This window comes from Xenopus laevis, chromosome 6L (genome assembly GCF_017654675.1).
Source record: "Xenopus laevis strain J_2021 chromosome 6L, Xenopus_laevis_v10.1, whole genome shotgun sequence".
NCBI lineage: Eukaryota > Metazoa > Chordata > Amphibia > Anura > Pipidae > Xenopus > Xenopus laevis.
In genome coordinates this window covers 79,092,957-79,115,856 of record NC_054381.1, presented here as the reverse complement: position 1 = coordinate 79,115,856, position 22,900 = coordinate 79,092,957, and the positions used below count along the sequence as shown (strand labels likewise).

Sequence of the window (22,900 nt, the reverse complement as noted above, 5' to 3'; positions counted from 1 at the left end):
ATCAGAAATGAGAAGCATAGCTATGTGCAAACAGTCTTACCTGTGGATTAAAGAATCCTGTCATCCAGAACTGGTTAGGTCGGCCATCAAACAACCAGCTTCGAAACTGCTGATTCCTTTCCAAAAGCTCAGTAAACCAAAACCCCAAGGTGGCGGATTCCCAGGAAATCTTATACCAGAGTTTTGGGATTCTGGCATCATACATGTTATCTAGAGCATCTCGCAAATCTTCTGACATAATAATGGTTCCTGTAAAAAGTACAATATTAATATTGTATGCAATATTTCTTTAGGCAGTTTTAAAAGTGTTCAATATGAGTTGATCAAAAAGCCAATATATCTTTTTTTTTGGGGAGGGGGGGGGATGCTATTACACTTCATATAAGAAAAATACATTAAATGCAATATTCCAAAGGAAAATCTACACAATGATATCATGTTTTTGACTTTTATTGGCCAATATAAGAGAGTGGAAAGAAGATGCATTCACTATCCACTGATTGCCCCAACTGCATTTGTACTAATATAAACAGAAAGACTTCTTTTAGACATAAAAGCATGGCACTTGCTTTAGTTATTAAAGTGAATTAGTGGAATAATAAACACAAACACTCTTGTGTTTGTGTTTTTAACACTGGTTATCAGACTTTTTCAGTTAAAATACCATTGGAGGTTCAATCTTTAGTCAGTACCCCACCTCCAGCTTATAAGAAGTTTTCAGATATAGCAATACATTATTCATCATTGATTTCAATCATTCAACCTGTGCTCAAAGAATAGCTAGGACAGCAAATTTCTACCCAAAACCACATTTGACCAAGTCTAGGCTGGCAATGATTCTGGCAAATGCCAAAGGGGCTGCAGTAGGATGTTGTAGACAGTCACTATTTATTGGCCCTGTGGGAAGCTGTTTGGGCCATTGGGTAGACCTGCTTGTTTCAAGCTAGGATGCTTTTTTTTCTACAGATCTCCCCGTAACTGGCATTCAGACTGAGATACCCTTCCCCATCACTGCATCCTGAACTGGGCAGCCTCACACTTTGGAAACCTTTAACATACCATATGTTTCTCAGTCACTGATAAATATTTTAATGCAGTTTTCACTTTAGAGAGTCTAAGACATACCCTACTGAGCATGAACTGGAAAAGGAAAATGAAAAGGAAAAATGAAAAAATTATTTTTAAAATATAAACACAAAATAAAATAAAGTAGCCTTTAAGAATCATGTTACAATCTCCCATCTGAAATGATTTATTATTATTATTATTATTATTATTATTATTATTATTATTATTATTAAGCTCAATACATTTTTACAAGGGTTATGGCTATTTTTTTGTAAACATGAGCTTTTAAAATGTAACTATTTATTTTACACACTATGACATCTCGTTCCAATGTGAAAATAATTGTGCTATCCTTTTCTCACCACATGCCATACACAACCAGGAGCAACGCTTACCACTCTATGAACTGAATGGTGTTTGACTGCTCAAAATAGTCAGACACATTGTGATGCATTGACCATTTAAATGAGTTACCCTTTAAAGGCATACAGTGTGGCTTATTTAGCAACACTGAACAAATATGCACCAGGGCACTAACCCATAGCAACCAATTGCTATGCTATCAATTGGCAATCAGCTGCAGGAAGAGCAATGAAAGCAAAACTGACTGGTTGTCATATATTAATAGCCATTTGCAAATGTGCCCAATGTTAATTTATAATGATAAATAAGCCCCAGTAGGGTGTTGTAGTACACAACTACTGTTTCTAAATTGAGTTGGTATTTCATCATCAGTTTTTTTAAATTCATCAATAATTACATTGTTGCTATGTGTCCATGCGGCAGAAATGTTATGATAACGAGATTTATGGCTGTATTTCAAAAAACAACAAAATGTGTCTGGCTCGCATGGCACCTAGTAGATTAAAGGTAAACTATACCCCCAAAATGATCACTTAAGCAACAGATAGTTTATATCATATTAAGTGGCATATTACAGAATCTTACCAAACTGGTCTATATATTTAAGTAAATCTTGCACTTTTACATCTCTTGCCTTGAGCCACCATTTTGTGATGGTCTCTGTGCTGCCTCAGAGATCACCTGACCAGAAATACTACAAACTGTCTGTTAATTGGCTCATGTGAACTAACAAGTATGGTTTGTTGGTATGTTTGTGTGCACAGTGAATCGTAAGATCCCAAGGGGTGGCACTTATTTTTTAAAATGGCAATTTTCTATTTATGATTACCCAATGGCACATACTACTAGAAAAGTATATTATTATGAAAATGGTTTATTTACATGAAGCAGGATTTTACACATGAGCTCAGTGGCGTAACTAGATATTACTGGGCCCCACAGCAAATTATTTTTCAGGCCCCCAAAATGTTTTGGGGTTGACTTGTTTCTCCAATATTTATTGAGATTTTTTATGAATTAGGGCCCTTGGGGCCCCTATACCTCCTGGGCCCCCCTGCAGCCGCAGGGTCTGCTTCCTCTGTAGTTACGCCCCTGCATGAGCTGTTTTATGTGAAATCTTTTTATAGAGACCTACGTTATTTCGGGGGTATAGTTTTCCTTTAACAAAGAAGAGGATTGGATAAATTACATACTATTTCCAATACAAGTTGTAGCTGCATGTTTCATTAATATATGATTATTTTCCATTCCATATATGCAGTATACAGTCATAGGAAAAATTTTAGTAACCTCCCTTAATTCTTTGTAGTTTTGTTTATCATTGGCTGAGCTTTCAAAGTAGCAACTTGCTTTTAATATATAACATGCCCTATGGAAACAGTAGTATTTCAGCAAAGACAAAGTTTATTGGATTAACGGAAAATATACAATATGCATCATAACAAAATTAGACAGGTGCATAAATTTGTGCACCCTTATAGAGATATTACATCAATACTTAGTTGAGCCTCCTTTTGCAAATGTAACAGTCTCTAGATGCCTCCTATAGCCTTTGATGAGTGTCTGGATTGTGGATGGCGGTATTTTTGACCATTCGTTCATACAAAATCTCTTCAGTTCAGTTAAATTTGATGGCTGCCAGCATGGACAGCCTGCTTCAAATCATAGATTTTCAATGATATTCAAGTCGGGGGGCTGTTACGGCCATTCCAGAATATTGTACTTCTCCCTCTGCATAAATGCCTTTGTAGATTTTGAAGTGTGTTTAGGGTCATTGTCTTGTTGGAATATCCAACCCCTATGCAACATCAACTTTGTGACTGATGCTTGAACATTATCCTGAATAATTTGTTGATATTGGGCTGAATTCATCTGACCTTCGACTTTAACAAGGGCCCCAGTCCCTGAACTTACCACACAGCCCCACAGCATAATGGAACCTCCACCAAATTTGACAGTAGGTAGCAGGTGTTTTTCTTGGAATGTGGTGTTCTTCTTCCGCCATGCAAAGTGCTTTTTGTTATGACCAAATAACTCTCATCCGTCCAAAGCACTTTGTTCCAAAATGACTGTGGCTTATCTAAATGAGCTTTTGCATACAAGTGACTCTGTTTGTGGCGTGAGTGCAGAAAGGGCTTCTTTCTCATCACCCTTCCATACAGATGTTCTGTGTGCAAATTGCGCTGAATTGTAGAACGATGTACAGATACACCATCTGCAGCAAGATGTTCTTTGGAAGTGATCTTTGGGTTGTCTATAACCATTTTCACAATCCTCTGCATATGGTGCTCTTGTATTTTTCTTGGCCTGCCAGACCTGGGTTTTACAGCAACTGTATCATCATCATTTATTTATATAGCGCCGTCAAGATACACAGTGCTGTACTGCAGTTATAGCAAACAGGGAATAAATGGTGGATAACAAACAAGGATTACAGAGTACAATAGGGTTAGAAGGACCTAGAGATTAAAGTTTACAAACTAAAGCTTAGGGTACAATTGAGACATTAGGATTATATCAACACTTTGTCATTTTTGACAATACCAAATATATATGGTTTTATGGAGATTTCTCACTTGTATAGCTCAAAATCTACAAGCAGTACACAACCAAATTTCCAAAGCAACGCTCCCCAAACGGCATACTTCTGATTTCAAGGCCAAACATTCCGCTAACAGTAGGTTTACCCTAGAAAACTACCCATTACTAGAAAGAACAAATTCTGGTGAACCAAAAATGGGTAAAAATATCTTTGTACTCCAAACTACCAAGTTGCAATTGTTTCCCAAAGTTATAATGTTTTATAGAAATTGGTGAATTTTTTGAAAAATGACCCGAAAGCTTCCACTCTACAGCAACATATCTCCCACACATCATTAGGTATCAATGTAAAACACCCCAAATATGAAATCCTGGGGTCCACTGAACAGTTTGATGCCCAATATGTATAGGTGTACCCAAGCACGTGGCCCCAAAAGGAAGACCCCCCGTTTGTTCTGTCATTTCAAATACTGCAAAATCAACACATTTACATAGTTTTGGGGGGCTCCAAAGGTAGAAAAAAGTACGTTCACCCCAGAAAACCATATATTTTCGGAAAGTACACATTCCTCTGAATCCAAATTTGGTATGCATGTCTTTCTACACCAAATACCAAGCGGCAAACCATTTCTAAATTTGGTGATTTTGGCGACATTTTCAAAAATCACCTAAAATTTTCTACCCTGCAGCATCGTATTACCCACATACTTTTAGGTATCAAGATAAATCACCACAAATATGAAAGCCTATGGTCCTCTGAACAGTTTGATGCCCAATATGTATAGGTGTACCCAAGCACGTGGCATACAGGGGCCCCAAAAAGAAGACCCCATATAGTCTGTCATTTTAGGTACTGCAAAATCAACATATTTACATCGTTTTGGGGGGGGGGGAGTAGAAAAAGGTACGTTCACTCCAGAAAACCATATATTTTCGGAAAGTACACATTGCCACGAATCTAAATTGGGTATGCATGTCTTTGTACTACATAGTACCAAGCCGCAAACCATTCCTAAATTTGGTGGTTTTGGTGACATTTCCAAAAGTCACCTCAAAATTTCTACCCTGCAGCATTGTATTACCCACATACTTTTAGGTATCAAGAGAAATCACCCCAAATATGAAAGCCGAGGGTCCTCTGAACAGTTTGATGCCCAATATGTATAGGTGTACCCAAGCACGTGGCATACAGGGGCCCCAAAAAGAAGACCTCCATATGGTCTGTCATTTTAGGTACTGCAAAATCAACACATTTACATCGTTTTGGGGGGGGGGGGAAGTAGAAAAAAGTATGTTCACCCCAGAAAACCATATATTTTCGGAAAGTACACATTGCCACAAATCTAAATTGGGTATGCATGTCTTTCTACTCCAAAGTACCAAGCCGCAAACCATTCCTAAATTTGGTGATTTTGGGGACATTTCCAAAAATGACTTCAAAATTTCTACCCTGTAGCATCGTATTACCCACATACTTTTAGGTATCAAGACAAATCACCCCAAATATAAAAGCCTAGGGTCCTCTGAACAGTTTGATGCCCAATATGTATAGGTGTACCCAAGCACGTGGCATACAGGGGCCCCAAAACAAAGACCCTCATATGGTCTGTCATTTCAGATACTGCAAAATCAACACATTTACATTGTTTTGAGGGGGACAAATGTAGAAAAAAGTAAGTTCACCCCAGAAAACCATATATTTTCGGAAAGTACACATTGCCATGAATCTAAATTGGGTATGCATGTCTTTGTACTCCAAAGTACCAAGCCGCAAACCATTCCTAAATTTGGTGATTTTGGTGACATTTCCAAAAATGACTTCAACATTTCTACCCTGCAGCATCGTATTACCCACATACTTTTAGCTATCAAGACAAATCACCCCAAATATGAAAGCCTAGGGTCCTCTGAACTGTTTGATGCCCAATATGTATAGGTGTACCCAAGCACGTGGCATAGGGGGCCCCAAAAGGAAGACCCCCCGTTTGTTCTGTCATTTCAGATACTGCAAAATCAACACATTTACATTGTTTTGAGGGGGGCAAATGTAGAAAAAAAGTAAGTTCACCCCAGAAAACAATATATTTTCGGAAAGTACACATTCCCACGAATCTAAATTGGGTATGCATGTCTTTGTACTCCAAAGTATCAAGCCGCAAACCATTCCTAAATTTGGTGATTTTGGTGACATTTCCAAAAATGACTTCAAAATTTCTACCCCGCAGCATCGTATTACCCACATACTTTTAGGTATCAAGAGAAATCACCCCAAATATGAAAGCCTAGGGTCCTCTGAAAAGTTTGATGCCCAATATGTATAGGTGTACCTAAGCACGTGGCATATAGGGCCCCCAAAAGGAAGACCCCCATATGGTCTGTCATTTCAGGTACTGCAAAATCAACACATATACATAGATTTGGGGGGGAGCAAAGGTAGAAAAAAAGTACATTAACCCCAGAAAACCATATATTTTCGGAAAGTACACATTCCCGTGAATCCAAATTGGGTATGCATGTCTTTTTACTCCAAAGTAACAATTTGCAAGCCTTTCCTAAATTTGGCGATAAAAGCAACAGTTTTTACATTTTTGAAATTGCCTGAAAATATTGCAATTGGCCGCATTTATCTCACCCAATTTCTGGCATACAATTGTAAAACACCATAAATATTGATGCCAAGGGTCTACTGAACAGTTTGATGCCCAATATGCATTGATATACCAAGGCAGCTGGCATGTGCGGACCCCAAATGAAAATAGTGCATATGATTTTTCTCCGCTGCCGATTCGCCTTCTGTGAACATAGACCCTTGACTTCATATTATGTGCCTCAAGACCCTCCTAACAGCAAAGACCCCCCAAAACCATATGTTTTTGGAAAGTACACATTCCGACGAATCCAAAAAAGATAAAGACGTAATCTACACCAAACTACCAAACTGCAAAGCTTTTCTAAACGTAGAGGTTTTTACAACATTTCTGAAAATCGCCTAAAATTGTTGCAGTTTGCCGCATTTATCGCACACAATGTTTTACGTACAACCTAATCACTCTAAATATGGACATCAGAGGTCTACTGAATAGTTTGATGCCCAATATGCAAAGATTTACCAAAGTATGTGGCGTGTATGGACCCCAAATGAAAAACATGCAAATGAATTTTCACGCTAGCCAACTAAGCTGCAGAAAAGAGAGCCCCAACTGTGCGTTATGTGCCGTAAGACCCACAAAATGTAAAAAGACCCCCAGAAAACTATATATTTTTGGAAAGCATATATTCTGGCGAATCAAACTAAGTAATATAAATCTTTCTATACCAAAGCACCAAACAGTAAAACAATACTATAGATTCATAAGGAACAATAATGCAGGGATAAAATTGCAATAAAACCACAAAAATAGCGTAAATCAATGAAATAACAAAATAATTGATCCGACAGCGTAATTAGTGGCCGAAATCGATTATCCAATAGTCTCGCTGTCAAAATAACATGTTTTTAGGCAAAACAAACGGTACAATGAATAAGTAAAAAAAAAAAAACCTGTTTGTGAGTTTTTGTGTATACATATTTGTACACTAATAAAAGTTGTCTGAGTGTGCAAATACATGTAATTAAGTGTAAATAAGTGTACAAAATCGACCAAGTGTGCTAAATAAAAAAAATAAAAAATACAAATTTTTACTAAAATGTTTGTGTAAGTGTATAAATGTACTGTAGGTATGTGTAAGTGCAGGTAAGTGGGTAAAAAAACGTGCACTTACCATTTTTGTAGCAGGTGGATCGCTGGAACCGATGGAGGCAGCCAGAACAGCGTGTCTGCAGAGTTACTGCGCAGCAGGAAGTGTGTGGGCGGCTGTGCAGGAAGGAAGAGGTGAGTATGCCGCAGCAGCGCTATTTCCAGTGCATTTGCGACTTTGAAGTCGGATCTGCGACAATCGTGTCACAGATCCAACTCGACAGCCCCCCAGCCTTGTTGCCCAGGGGGCTGTCAACCCTTCTGACTCTCTGCGAAGGCGGCAAAAGCCGCCGATGCAGAGAGTAGGGCTCAGCTGCAGGAGAACGTACAAGGTACGTTCTTGGCAGCCTGAGCCCTGAACCGCCAGCACGTACGCCGTACGTGCTTAGCGGTTAAAGGGTTAAGGTACATCGAATAAGCCTCTTTAAACAGGCGGGTCTTTAAGGAGCGCTTGAAAGTTTGGAAAGAAGGAGAAAGTCTGACAGCTTGTGGCAGAGAGTTCCAGAAAAAAGCAGAAGCCCGAGAAAAGTCTTGTAGACGAGAACGGGCAGAAATGATCAGAGGAGAAGTGAGGCGAAGATCAGAAGCAGAGTGAAAGTTTCGTGAAGGAGTGTATTTGGAGATTAGAGATGAAATATAGGGAGGGGTTTCATTATTAAGGGCCTTGAATGTGAGTGTAAGTAATTTGAATTTGATTCTAGAAGAGATTGGGAGCCAGTGAAGGGACATGCATATGGGAGCAGCTGATGTTGAGCGGCGGGCTGGATGAATGAGTGTAGCAGCTGCGTTTAGAACGGATTGGAGTTGTGAAAGGTGACTTGTTGGAATACCTGTGAGGAGTAAGTTGCAGTAATAAAGGCGGGAGATGATGAGAGACTGAATCAGTGTTTTAGTTGAACTGAGATATGGTCGTATTCGAGCAATGCTGCGCAGTTGAATATGGCAAGATTTTGCAAGCGTTTGAATGTGTGGTGAAAAAGACAGATGTGAGTCTAAGATAACTCCTAGGCAGCGTGCCTGTGTGGTGGAATGAAAGGTGGTGTTGTTTACGGGGAGTGATATCTGAGGGACAGGGGAAGATCTTGGAGGAAATATAATGAGTTCTGTTTTTGAAAGGTTCAGTTTCAGGTGGCGCTGTGACATCCAGAAGGAGACAGCAGAGAGACAGTCTGTGACTTGGGAAAGGACAGAATTAGAAAGATCAGGAGTAGACAAGTAGAGTTGGGTGTCATCAGCATAAAGGTGATACTGAAGTCCAAATGACTGAATAAGTTTTTCTAGTGAAGTTGTATAGAGTGAGAACAGCAGGGGGCCAAGAACAGAGCCTTGAGGAACTCCAACAGAGAGTGGGAAAGTAGTAGAAGTAGAGTTAGAGAAGGAAACTTTAAAGGAACGGTCAGACAGATAAGATGTAAACCATGAAAGAGCAGTGTCCCGAATGCCAGATGAGTGTAGAATGTCAAGGAGGAGTGTGTGGTCAACTGTGTCAAAGGCTGCAGAGGATCTTGAAGGATTAGAATGGAATAGTGACCTTTAGACTTTGCCAATAGAAGATCATTGGTTACTTTGGTGAGTGCAGTTTCAGTCAAGTGTGATGGGTGGAAACCAGATTGCACGGGGTCGAGGAGGGAGTTGTGAGTGAGATGCTGGATCAGGCGTTTGTAAACAAGCCTTTCTAGTAATTTGGATGCGAATGGAAAAGGGAGACCAGTCGATAGTTAGTGGGAGAGCTGGGATCAAGGGAAGGTTTTTTGAGGATAGGAGTGATTAGTGCTTGTTTGTATAATGATGGAAAGGTACCAGTAGATAGTGAAAGATTAAATAGGTGGGTAAGTGCAGGAGAGAGTGTATCAGAGATTGGGTGGAAAATGCGAGAGGGTATGGGGTCGAGGGAACAGGTGGTGGATTTTGAGCAGGCTAGAAGTTTGCTAACTTCATCTAGAGTTGCAGAGGTGAAGGAGTGCAAAGTAGATGTGAGTGGACTGTACGTTGGTCTGAGATTGTTGTCGGACAGTATGCTCAGCCTAATGAGATCGTTTTTTTCATTAAAGAAATGAGCACGGTCTTGGGCGGTAACATTAATAGGTGGAGGGGGTGGAGGGGGCATAGGAGTGAGTTAAATGTGTCAAACAGCTGCTGTGGTTTGGAGGACATAGTAGATATTAGAGAAGAGAAGTATTGTTCTTTTGGCTAATGATAGAGCTCAGTTATAGCAGGAGAGCATGAATTTGAAGTGGATGAAGTCAGGATCAGTTCATGACTTTCTCCACCGTCGCTCAGCTGATCTACTACATCTTCTGAGGTACCGTGTTACACTAGTGTGCCAGGGTTGGGGTTTAGCTGGCCGGCTGTGACGGGTGGTAGAAGGTGCAAGGGAGTCAAGTGCTGTTGAAAGGGCATCGTTGTAGAGAGAAGTTGAAACTGACAGTTTAAACCTCTGAGATAGCTTTTTGTAGCCTTCCCCTAAACCATGATACTGAACAATCTTTGTTTTCAGATCTTTTAAAAGTTGCTTTGAGGATACCATGCTGTCACTCTTCAGAGGAGTGTCAAACAGAAGCACAACTTGCAATTGGCCACCTTAAATACCTTTTCTCATGATTGGACAGACCTTCCTAAGGAGGAGAATTTGCACTCTAATGCCAGGTGAATTTTTGCACTGGCGAATGGTCGTAACTACGCTAATTCACTAAGATGCGGATTTTCCTGAACGTTACCTCTTGCGCCAGACTTGCCTTCACCACCTCAGACCAGGTGACATTTTTCCGAAGTCCCAAAAAAACGCTGGCGTCTTTTCCTTTTTACAGGGTGATAGGCTGAAAAAGAGCGAAATTTTTTTGGGGTACCCTCCTTTCCCCTACATTTCCTTACATATGGCACCTAAACTATACTGTGGGCACAAGTGTAGGGCATTATATCATTTTATTAAGGTTCCATGGCCTTGTGTAGTGTAATGTATTTGCTGCAGCATATACGGCCATTGTACTTTAACTGCGCGCTGTATGCAAATTACCAAACGCTAGCGTAACTTCAAACTGCTGATCGTATTTTCGCTAGCACAACTTCGCAAGCATTCGGTAACCTCTGCGCAACTTTGGATCTTCATGAATTAGCGTTGTCCAGGCGAATTTACGACTGGCGAAGTGTTACGATGTGCGGGAAGCCAACGATTGTGGATTTTTGGAGGTAACTGTTTTCTATTTTTTTTGTTTTTTCTCTTTTAGCTAGATTGGGTGTGCAGCAGACTAACATTGAACGGGGATTAGATACTCATTTCTATGGACAATCTTGAGCAATTAAGGGGTTAATGTGAGAGGATTACCAGTGGTGATGTCTTGTCCTATATGCAATTTCCTGTGCTGCTCTGTATAAACCTATGTGGACTAATGTTTGTTATTCTACTTGTGCCCTTGGCTTGAGAAAGTGGTTTGTATACCCTGAAACATCGCTCTTTGAGCTGTGGCATGATTTTCTACAATATACAATCTTGAGCAATTAAGGGGTTAATGTGAGAGGATTACCAGTGGTGATGTCTTGTCCTATATGCAATTTCCTGTGCTGCTCTGTATAAACCTATTTATAAACCTAGTTGTTTGTAACCCTCTCCTATACCTCATGCTGTATAATATATTTAGTTTTGCTTATATGCAGTAGTTAGTTACAGAGAAGGAGATGCAAATGTAACAAATTCATATATTTTTATATCAAGAATTTGAGCCACACCTACCTGCATGTCTTAAAACTGTGGTGATTTTTAATTCTTGCAGTAACTCCATATTATGTAGAAAGTATAATTATAGTGTTTTAATATCCTTTGAGAATATAGAAAGTGAATAATAGCAATTAATATTATTACTACTTTTTTGGACTATTATTATTACATTTCTAGCTACAGATATGACTCAATAGAAACATGTTTATATGTCACCATGCATTCGCAGTCTTTGTGGTAGATCACACTAAAATGAAATATTAGGATGTGCAGTTGGCTTTTGGTAAGGGAATATAACACAATACAGGAAAAGAAGCTTATGGCCAGCCAGCCTGCATCAGTGGCAGCATAGGCAAGACTAAAATAATCTCAAAGAAGAAGCTACTATAAACACCGAGCTAGTGTAAAACCAAGAGCCGGATTATAATATATCAATTAACATATAATATCAATTGTTTCCTTTTTAAACAATTAATGTAAAATAATGATATAATGGCACTTTATTTGCATTTTTGTATTTCCCTTAAAATAACCTATATAACCTATATATACAGTAATCTCTTCTAATACTAGTTCTGTAAACTGAAAATTGCAGTTCACCATAACAAAGACTGCACTGCCTATAATCAATAAAAAAAACGCTTTGGTTTACCAGTCTTGTACAATTTCAAAAACAAACACTTGTGTATATTTCTAAAGTTATTGTCCTAAAGTTTACAAAATGAAATAAAGTGCCATCTGTCCCTGAACAGTATACTACCCTGGCGTGTTGGCAACACTTTGATTCATTTGGATTAGAGATGAAATCAACAGATTACCATATGCTTCATCTGTCCCTTGCAGTCACTGTTTCCCACCCCACTATCTAATCCCTCTAAATGTTCAGAGTGGGTGGCAGAAGAATGAAGGGATGTTCTCCAACAGGGATTTTCCTTTTGTACATGTGACAATTTTTTTGCACAAAAGCAATCAGGGAGGACAGAAATCTCTTGAAGCAATAAATGCAACCCAAAAATCAGACAGGGCTTCTCAAATTTAGCTGCTAACTATAACATTAGGCTGCTGACAGCATATGTTCTATTTTTCCCAGAAAGGAGTGACAAATGGTGTTTTCTTTTATCACACCAAGGAATGTTGATATGCATATAATTGTGTACATAAGTAAAATTGGAAACTTACTTAAAAGTCAGTATTGCATTTTGTATTTACAAAAAACACCTACCATCAAAGTGCTAAGCAGTCTGATATAGTCATCGACACTATAGAAAAAAAGCATACAGTATCACTAGAGGTAGGTCTTTTTACAGGGATGTCTGACCTCAGTGACAGTTCAGTGACAGTTCTTCCCGTCAAAGCATACACTGCTCCTGTCTGTCTACTTGTCACCATGGGGATAGATATAGAATTTGCTATTGATACTCAGCAAAGGGAAAATTCTGTACCTACTTCCAATGCCCTGTTCTGCCTTGATTGAGACATTGCACAATATAGTACATGTGTATGAGGCCTACTTTGCACTAATGCAATAGTGCAATAGTGAGAGATGTTAATACAGTGCAATATTACAAGATAAATGTAAGGCATATTATAAGGGCAGGTAAAGACAGTCCCCCATGTAAATGTGCAAGGGCTATTTTGAAGACCAGCTGTATTTCAGGTTACCACTATGCAATCTAAATGGACTTGAACATTATACATTTAATCTTAGGCTGGTAGCTATCCCTAACTGTGCACAAGAAACCAATTTTATTATGCTACTTAGGTTCACATGCTAGACATAATCATTGAGTATTTGCACTTATTTCCAGGTTTAGGATATGAGCAGGATGTAGTAAGGAGCAAGTCTGGAGGTCTCATGTTATTCTGAATAGAGCAGATCAATGGTGCATGCAAGGGGTTTTTTTGACCCTCGTTGCAACAAATGTACATTGTACATGTAGCCCATGTGGCTATGGGCGATACATCAGTAGCCTTAGATCAGAGCAGAAGTGCAGAATCAGAGGGGTGGCCTTGATGCACTGAATAGGAACATCCATTTGGCACAGATTACTATGATTTGAATGTAATGATAAAGGTTTATAACTTGGTTTCCTGTACAGGAGAGAAGGGAGACACCGGATGAACTTGACCACCTGATGCAAATGGATGTAGAGTGAAGACCACACATTCTGATAAATTTACCAGTGAAAAATGTGTGGAATTTTAGAAACAGAAAGCCATTAGGGTCATTTAACTAGACCAAGGACAGAAAGGGTTACAAGAATGGAAATCTTATGGAGCTCATTCAGATAGCACTTCTGCCCAGGTCTGCCTGCATTCTGCACTTTAAAAAAAGCCTCCACAAGGTGCAAAGTGTAAGTACAGATGAAGTTGTATTATGATGAGGTGCTGGGCTCCCACAAAAAATCTTTGAAGGGGCCTGGCACGCAGCAACCTACTCACCCACCTCTTCATGCCCCTCCCCTACTGCCCACTGCAACAGGCACGCAAACATTTTCAGGGGCTACAGAGTGATTGTAGTGGAAGCAGGCCCCGCTGCCAGGACACCCCTGTTCCCTGGGCCCCCCATGACTGCGGAGTCTGTTTCCTTTATAGTTACACCAATGTACAGAGCCCTGCTATGGCCCAGCTATGGCCTCTATTTGCTATCACTTCCTAACTGACACACAAGTTAGGGGATGGGTAAGGTGCAGGTCACCTACTTGCCTAACACCCCCATGAATGCAGATCTACCTGTATTTGTCAGAACTTTATTCTTGGGAGTGTCCACAGGTCTCTGTGCTCCAAACCGAGAAGAGTTCTGCAGCAATTCTTTACTATAGGAAGGAAGGCTGGATTGCATCCATTTTTTGCACATTGCACTTTGCCTTCTTGTTTGTAAATGACCCCTATTGTGTCATTCTGTAGAAATAATCAAAATGATGAACCATACTAAAGAGTAGAGGCTGCCTAATGTGTTAATCTTTTTCTACATCTTATACAGTAGATGCAGAAGAGCTCGACTGCTAAAGGATTAAATAAACTCACTTGAGTAAATGATCAATGACAAAATTAATCAACAATACAAACAAAACATATCAAACCTAGAGTTTCTAATTAATTAAGAGCTGAGAAACATATTTTTACACCAACCTTTGTTCAGCTGCACATTCTCACTTTAAATAACTTGCTTAAAAATGTTTTGTCTTTCTTTAATCTTCCTTTGTTCATTTTATTCCAACTTAATTCCCTTATTCCTTCAGGAATAATATCTATTCACTCATGATGGGGGGAAAAACAGCTTTGAAAACCATTTTGAAGGTGCAGACAAAACCTCAATACATTGCCAGTGGTTACTGGAGTGTGACCATTAGCAGAATTATCATACATTTCTGTCAAACAAAATCAAGACAAATGTCTGAGACATCATATACAGTGAAGTAAGAAGCCTGTGTGCTTTGGTTATGAAGTACTGGATGCAAGATTAGTTTTATTGAACATGATAATACTCAGCACAATGATTACTTTTCTCAGCTGGGAACAAAAAGAATACTGACAATGCAGGACCTGACAATTTCATCTAGAATATGGCAATCACCAAAGCACCTTCTGTAAATTTGTCAAACTGTTGTTCTAGTCATTTCACTCCTATTATGATTGCTGCAATTAGATTTCTCATTACAAAGGACATCAATAACTGCATAATTTCTGAATTTTGTTACAGAGCCAACATGTTTAGTTTTTTGGTTGCAGGGCAAAATCATTTAAAAATCTGATTCTTTCCAACAAGCTATAAATCCTAACATTTGGTCTAAATATAATGTACTTAAAGGAAATGTCAAGCCGTTTTTCAATATTACCATGTATGTATAGCTTACCTAACCCCAACCGAACCGCATTATTTTCGCTTCGCAATTCGCTTCCACTTCCATGCACGGATGCATTCTTTGCCTCTCTTCATTATCATTAACCCGGCGGCCATTTTTTCCGGGTTGCGCTCTTCCTGTATACACTACGCATGTGCCAATAGTCCCACCCGTCTGACCTCTGTACTGTAGTGTCTAATTCAATAAAACTTGAAGTTGCTGGACTTACATAGTTATTCTGGTTTGAAAAGGCAGTGCGATAGTTAAAATCTCAGCTCTCTTCCTCAGCTCCCTGCAGTCAGCATAAGAAATATGTCCTAGAAGGGGGGGGGGGGCGGAGAGATAAACCTTACAAGTAAAAAGTCCCCATAGCAACTGCCGATGCTATTTTTCTATTGGCGCATTGAATACACAGTGGTGTCTTCAGAGGTCACTGATGGATGCGGCTGGAAGCTTTAGCCGAAGCTGATTCCACTCCAATGCGCATGTGCTAAATTATTTTACACAAGTGCGCATGTGCATATCGCCAAGTGACGTCACTCGTTCTTAAGGGAGGGGGAGGAGAAAGGCAGACAGTGGAGGAAAGAAGCAGGAAGCTGAAATCAACGAAGCTGCTTAGTGGATCGCTTGTCAAGGACTTGAATACTCGGTATGTAAAAAATGTAATGAGGCATTTGACTGATAACATTTTCTTCGCAGGGGTTGACATGTCCTTTAATACACCTCATTTCATCCAGATGTTAACAGGTGACTTTGTTTAGTATTTATCTTTCTGAATTTGCAAAACTGTATTACAAATGCAATTAGCAAACAATCTTTTATTCCTTGACTTACAGTGACATGTATTGAATGGAACAGTAAAGGGCAGAAAAGGGCATGCTCACAGTAATATTTCATATTAAAAATTTACTGGAAGAAAGGGAAGATAACTTTTACTTATGGTATAGTCCAGTTAAAGATAAACAATGTTATGATTTATACATTGTAAACTAAAAATATATATCAACACAAAAGCTTTTTTATAATAGATTGCCTTTGTTGGTTTTTAAAGGGTAAGTGCACTGCTCTATAGAGAGTGATTGTCCTGACCTATATAATCATAAACTAGAATAAGGCCCAGGGAACAGGCTCAATTGTCACTTGGAATTAAGGTATTGAAATATCTTTGCACATCTGAACAGAATATCCAGTATAGTTCAGGAGGCAACTCTAACCACCAATGCAACCATGAGACGCAGGGCCACCATCAGGGGGGGACAGCGCATGAAGGGTGGCACGGCAGTGCTGCGCTGTGGTGGTTACTTTTTTAGCGCTGATGTCTGTGTGGTCTTTGGGCGGGATGAAGTGGGGCTTGGGTGGAGTGGGCGGGATCTGGGGTGGGGCTAGGGTGCTAGTGTGGGCGGGCCCCGAAAATGTTGTTGTACGGGCCCCGTGATTTCTAATGGCGGCCCTGATGAGACATGTAATTGCAGAGACATCAACAGATGTTGGACAATTTTATTAGAAACTGACCAATCACCAAGGAGCATGAAATGCATAATGTAACCAGCAACACACTGTACAATCCATTATGCCAATAAGACAGCTCACAGTGGAGCCTTTAATGTAGAATTCAACACTAAACTGAAAAAACCCTACCCCCCTACCCTACATAGACCCGCCTCCCCCCAGACTAAGGGGTAAAAACAGCCTAAGTTTTTACCCCTCAGTGCAGATTCAGGCATTGGAGTTCATGGGTGCCATCTTCAGCTGCTTAGAGAGTCTTCAAAATAAGACTGACGCTTTGGCGATTTTTGTGAGTTTCGTTTTGATTTTCAAAATGGAAAATTGCTCCAACTGCGCATGCGACGACATGCATACAGGTCTCATTACGAAGATTACTGAAGTGGCTGAAGATGGCACCTGTGAACTCCGATGCCTGAATCTGCACTGAGGAGTAAGTAAAACTTTAGGGGGCATTTGACCGGGGGAACACTTAGGCCTGGGGGGAGGAGGGAAGAGGGTCTATGTTGGGTAGGGTTTTCTTTAGAGTTGAATTCTCCTTTAAAATTGTGCATTCAAACAACCTTAAGCTTGTTCTTATATATATTCGCACCTATTTGACTGCAAGAATTTATTCAGTTATTCCTCTGAGCACAATTTGAAGTATGATTCTGCCATGTGTCAAATAAAATATATTCAGTGATAAGTAAACCATTTAACACTGCTATTTATTAAAGTGAAATACTTTAATAAACTAGTAAGAACATTAAAGTATTAAAAACAATACAGGCTTTACAATTCTGAATTATGTATAGTGTCTTTGAGGCACCAATATATTTATTTATCTGGACTGCAAATAATATTGATTTAAAACTTGAAGTTTAAGTATAACAATCGACCCTAACAAAAGGATGTTACAGGGAAATTTGTATTCATTCGAAATTCTCCATGAGGATTCTCCATGTGTTGGAGTAGTGGAAACAGGCCAGTGTCATGAAACCTATTCCCTTTCAATGTCTCAGTGTCTTGTCCCTGGGAGATTTAAAAATTGGAAAAGAAAGTCAAAAAGAGCAGTGCAAATAGAGATTTCAGCAGACTAACATAATCTGCTGATTGGTTGCTTTTGGTTACTAAAGCTGGGGCAACTTTGCACCTACAATTACATATACCCCAAAGTGTCCCAAGAATGCATAGCTAACTGATTTAATTTCCCTAACCTCTAGGTTCAATGTGATGACATAAGGAGGGATGTAATTAGAAATCGTAAGCTGACCCCCATCCTATCCTACTTTATTGAGACAGATGTTTCCCACATTGACACTGTGGCAAAACTTTCAGCAAACTTGCAACATACCAACATTTCTTCTGAGCTGACCAACAATTTATTTCAGCTATATAAAGTTTTTCATCCACTCACTAGGAATTTAAAGGGTTATCAAGACCGTGTTACCTTCAATTGAGACATTTCATCCTCACACTCCTTCCTAAAGGTATACTTCCTGCCACTTACCTACTTTCAACAATTTGCCGTGTGGGGTACACACAAAAAAGTCTAACATTCAGATAGTACTATTTGTTGAACATAATTGATTAAGAATTACAACCCACTATTCAACAATTGAAGTTTCACCAGTAACATGCTGGGAAGCACACAAATGTGTGATCAGAGATACACTGATTGAAATAGGAACTAGGAAAAAGAAATCACACAACCAACAAATAGAAAAATTGAAATACAACACACGGTCCATAGTACAACAAACAGCACAGGAACTTGCTAGGGCAAGAAAAGAACTAAGTGAAAGACTCAATACATATGCTAACAGAATACACACATTAAGTAAACACAAATACTACGAACATGGCAACAAATGCTAAAAATTACATTCCCAAAATTAAAACAGAGGCAGACAAAACAGAATATCTCATTGATAAAATAGCAGCAGAATTTGAGAAATTTTTCACAAAAGTATACTAGACAGACAACTTCTCTCCAAGTAACGAGAACACGTACAACCATAGAGCTAATCAATTTCTCAACCAAAAAAATATGCCTAGTCTCTCACTGAACACTAGCGCACAACTAGAACTTGATATATCAATAGAAGAAATCATCAAAGCAATCTCCTCAACACCAGTAGGCAAAAGCCGTAGCCCAGACGGATTCCCCATGTCTTACTATAAAGAATTCCAGCACCTATTGTCCCCACATCTATGTAAGGTTTTTAATGTGATACAAACAGGGAACGCGCTCAACAAATCCCTAGAAGCACAGACCAATTTCGCTAATTAACAACGATGTGAAATTACTGGCCAAAATTATTATGAAGTGAATACTTCATAACAATTGGTAGGCCCAGAACAGGTTGGATTTGTACCAAACAGAGAGGCAAGAGATAACACAAACCGATTAATAAACATACTGTTCCATGCTCAAACCAGATCTAAACAAATGCTTCTGCTGTCAATAGATTCAGAAAAGGCATTTGACATGGTTAAATGGAAATTCATGTTTAACTGCATAGAAGGATGTACATGCATATCTACATTGTATACCAGCCCCACCGCCAAGATAAAAGTGAATGACATACTTTCGAAAACATATCCATAAAGAATGGCACTCACCAAGGTTGCCCTCTCCCCCCCACCCTATTTACTTTGACACTGGAACCACTCTTAATTAATATACGGAACAACCCGGATGTTTGGGGAATCCAGATTGGAAACAGACACCACAAAAAGGCAGCCTACACAGACGATTTACTGTTTTTCATAACAAGCCCTATTAAATCAATAACAAACTTAAACAATATCTTATCCAAATTTGGGACAGTCAGCAACTTCAAAATAAATCACAGTAAATCATATGCTCTCAACATTTCATTACCAACCCAAACCATACAAGGTCTCTCACAAAATTTCCCATTCAAATGGGCCGCTCAGGAAATAATGTACCTAGGCATTGTAAGCAATGTAAAATCAATAAAGACATAATTAAAAAAGAAATGGGAAATGGGAAAAAGATCTCCAATGCAAAATAGACCTGCCCAGATGGCAGAGAATGTTGGCAAAAGCCCAATATGTACAGTTACTAAAAAAATATCTATAAGCTGCGATGGTATCACACACTAGCACTATTGAATAAATTATTTTTTTAAATTACTTCCCCTATCTGTTCGAGATTTGGTCACGGAAAAGGAACTATTTTACACACATTCTGGACATGCCCAGTACTTAACACATTTTGGGACTAAATGGCTAAACAAGATATTATTAGCAGACATACGCAAAGACCCACTAATATTTATCCTAGGGGATAAGATCCCCAAGATCAAAAATCCAGTACAGAGACTTGCTAATTCTATCTTATCAGCAGCAAGATCTCCACCAACAGAACAAAAACTACTTAACTGGATTCGATACACAAGAAGGATGGACTTTCTAACGGCCTTACGAAATGACACCGTGGACCTTTGGACCAATTGGATCAGCTTAATTTTAAAAAAACACCATTCCCTGCTAATGCGATGCTGTTTTTCATTTCTAGAATTTCAGGACTCAGTTGTGTGTATAGCCATACAAGGTTGCCAGTTAACGATTTCTCACTATTTTCACTATTTACTTAAAGGGATACTGTCATGGGAAAAAGTGAAATTTTCAAAATGAATCAGTTAATAACGCTGCTCCAGCAGAATTCTGCACTGAAATCCATTTCTCAAAAGAGCAAACAGATTTTTTTATATTCAATTATGAAATCTGACATGGGGCTAGACATTTTGTCAATTTCCCAGCTGCCCCTGGTCATGTGACTTGTGCCTGCACTTCAGGAGAGAAATGCTTTCTGGCAGGCTGCTGTTTTTCCTTCTCAATGTAACTGAATGTGTCTCAGTGGGACATGGGTTTTTACTATTGAGTGTTGTTCTTAGATCTACCAGGCAGCTGTTATCTTGTGTTAGTGAGCTGCTATCTGGTTACCTTCCCATTGTTCTTTTGTTTGGCTGCTGGGGGGAAAAGGGAGGGGGGTGATATCACTCTAACTTGCAGTACAGCAGTAAAGAGTGATTGAAGTTTATCAGAGCACAAGTCACATGACTTGGGGCAGCTGGGAAATTGACAATATGTCTAGCCCCATGTCAGATTTCAAAATTAAATATAAAAAAATCTGTTTGCTCTTTTGAGAAATGGATTTCAGTGCATAATTCTGCTGGAGCAGCACTATTAACTGATTTATTTTGAAAACATTTTTTTCTTCCCACGACAGTATCCCTTTAAAGAGCCACATAAGGCTGCAAGTTTAAGACAGCAAAGTAAAGTAATTATAGTGTGAATATAATCCAATAGGAGACAATTATATTCTTATGTTACAATGTGATTCATATGTTAAAGGAACAGTTCAGTGTGAAAATAAAAACTGTGTAAATAGATAGACTGTGCAAAATAAAAAAATGTTTCTAATATAGGTAGTTAGCCAAAAATGTAATGTATAAAGGCTGGAGTGAACAGATGTCTAATAAAACAGCCAGAATCCAACTTCCTGCATTTCAGCTCTATAACTCTGAGTTAGTCAGCAACTTGAAGGGGGGCCACATGGTACATTTCTGTTCAGGTAACCAGGGTAACCAGTCAGTGTAAACCAAGAGAGCTGAAAAGCAGGAAGTAGTGTTCTGACTATACGTTATGCATCAAATCACTCCAGCCTTTATACATTACATTTTTGGCTAATTAACTATATTAGAAACATTTTTTATTTTGAACAGCCTTTTTACCCAGTTTTTATTTTTACACTGAACAATTCCTTTAACTAACTGTAATGTATGATGTAAAAACTGAAAAAGCTGTATACTCAAAAAAAAATCTGTTTAATAAAAATAGTTTGAAAAAAAGAAAAAGAAATCATAAGCTGTGTTTAAAATGGCATTTCTGTGAATGTTTAGAGCTGCTTGCAATGAAAAATAATTTGGTGGTGAATATTTCTCATTATGACTAAGCAAAGATTAGCATTAACACCTGCTCTGGAGTTTCGTTATATATTTTGTTGCAAAATACTCTTTGTAATTGTGAAATTTTCACCCCTACATGTCTGTCAGTATTACATAATGTTATTAAGAATATTAATCTAGATCACTGGCAGACATGTGGCTTATCAACAATTGAAGATCTGTTAGAAGGTTCAAGTATTAAACCCTTTGATGAACTAGTGGCAACATATGATATCCCAATAACAGATAAAATACTATATAATAAAATTCATAAATTTCTAGCCAGGCACCCCTTTAATCCCATCATTTTTACTCCCCAAATTAATAGATTAATTAAGCCAGAAGGAAGCAATAAAAAGGGTACATCCATCTTCTATAGAACATTATTGGATCTAGTAGGAGATTCCCCCAAGTGGCAGTTAAACAATTGGCAGGAGAATTTTCAGATTGACATATCAGAAGAAGAATGGGAGGCAGCATATAGATCCTTGAGAAAGGCATCTCATTGTGTCTCTCATCAAGAGGGCTTTATTAAAACCATTTGGCAGTGGTATATGACACCTGAACGAATTTCTAAATTTGATCCTAAATCATCACCCTTGTGCTGGAGAGGATGCAATCAGACAGGTTCTCTGATGCATGTTCTTTGGAGCTGTCCTAAATTACAGAGACTCTGGGAAGATATTGACAAATTTCTTAAAAAACTTCCTGTATCACTAGAAACAATCCCCCCTGGAATGGCCTTGCTTCATCTAGGTACCATGGACCTGCCACCTCAGGAAAGACTGATAATGAATCATATTTTTATTGTTACTAAAAATCTCATAGCAGCTAATTGGAAGTCCCCAATTATACCCAAGCTTGAAGACATTTTAAAAATAGTAGATTCCAATCTTTTAGCTGAAAAGGCTTGGGCCATAAGATGTGGCAATCTCCAGTCTTTCCTGGGAAGGGCTAGTTTATGGCCTACAATATACATACAATCTAAACTTTCAGAACTTTAGAGTTTTGAGATCAGAACTATAATCCCCTCCTCTCACAGGACACATATATGTAGAACAGTATATCCGGTTTCATTTGGCCTTATTGGATGTCAATTGAATCTTAATTTTTGGAAAATACAGGGAAAACTTTCTGTTCTATACTTTGAAGATATTGGGACTTGTAGATTAG

The 22,900-nt window shown here is 38.8% G+C and overlaps 1 protein-coding gene across 4 annotated transcripts in view; it reads right to left on the bottom strand.

Moving 5' to 3' along the window:
• LOC108718513 (dynein heavy chain 5, axonemal) overlaps positions 1 to 22,900 on the bottom strand; it is a 379,491-nt gene that overhangs the window by 16,653 nt on the left and 339,938 nt on the right. For all 4 annotated transcript variants that reach the window (XM_041566222.1, XM_041566224.1, XM_041566223.1 and 1 more), the window contains one exon: positions 41 to 249. In XM_041566222.1, coding sequence (XP_041422156.1) covers positions 41 to 249 — 209 coding nt within the window. The remainder of the gene's footprint in view (positions 1 to 40; positions 250 to 22,900) is intronic.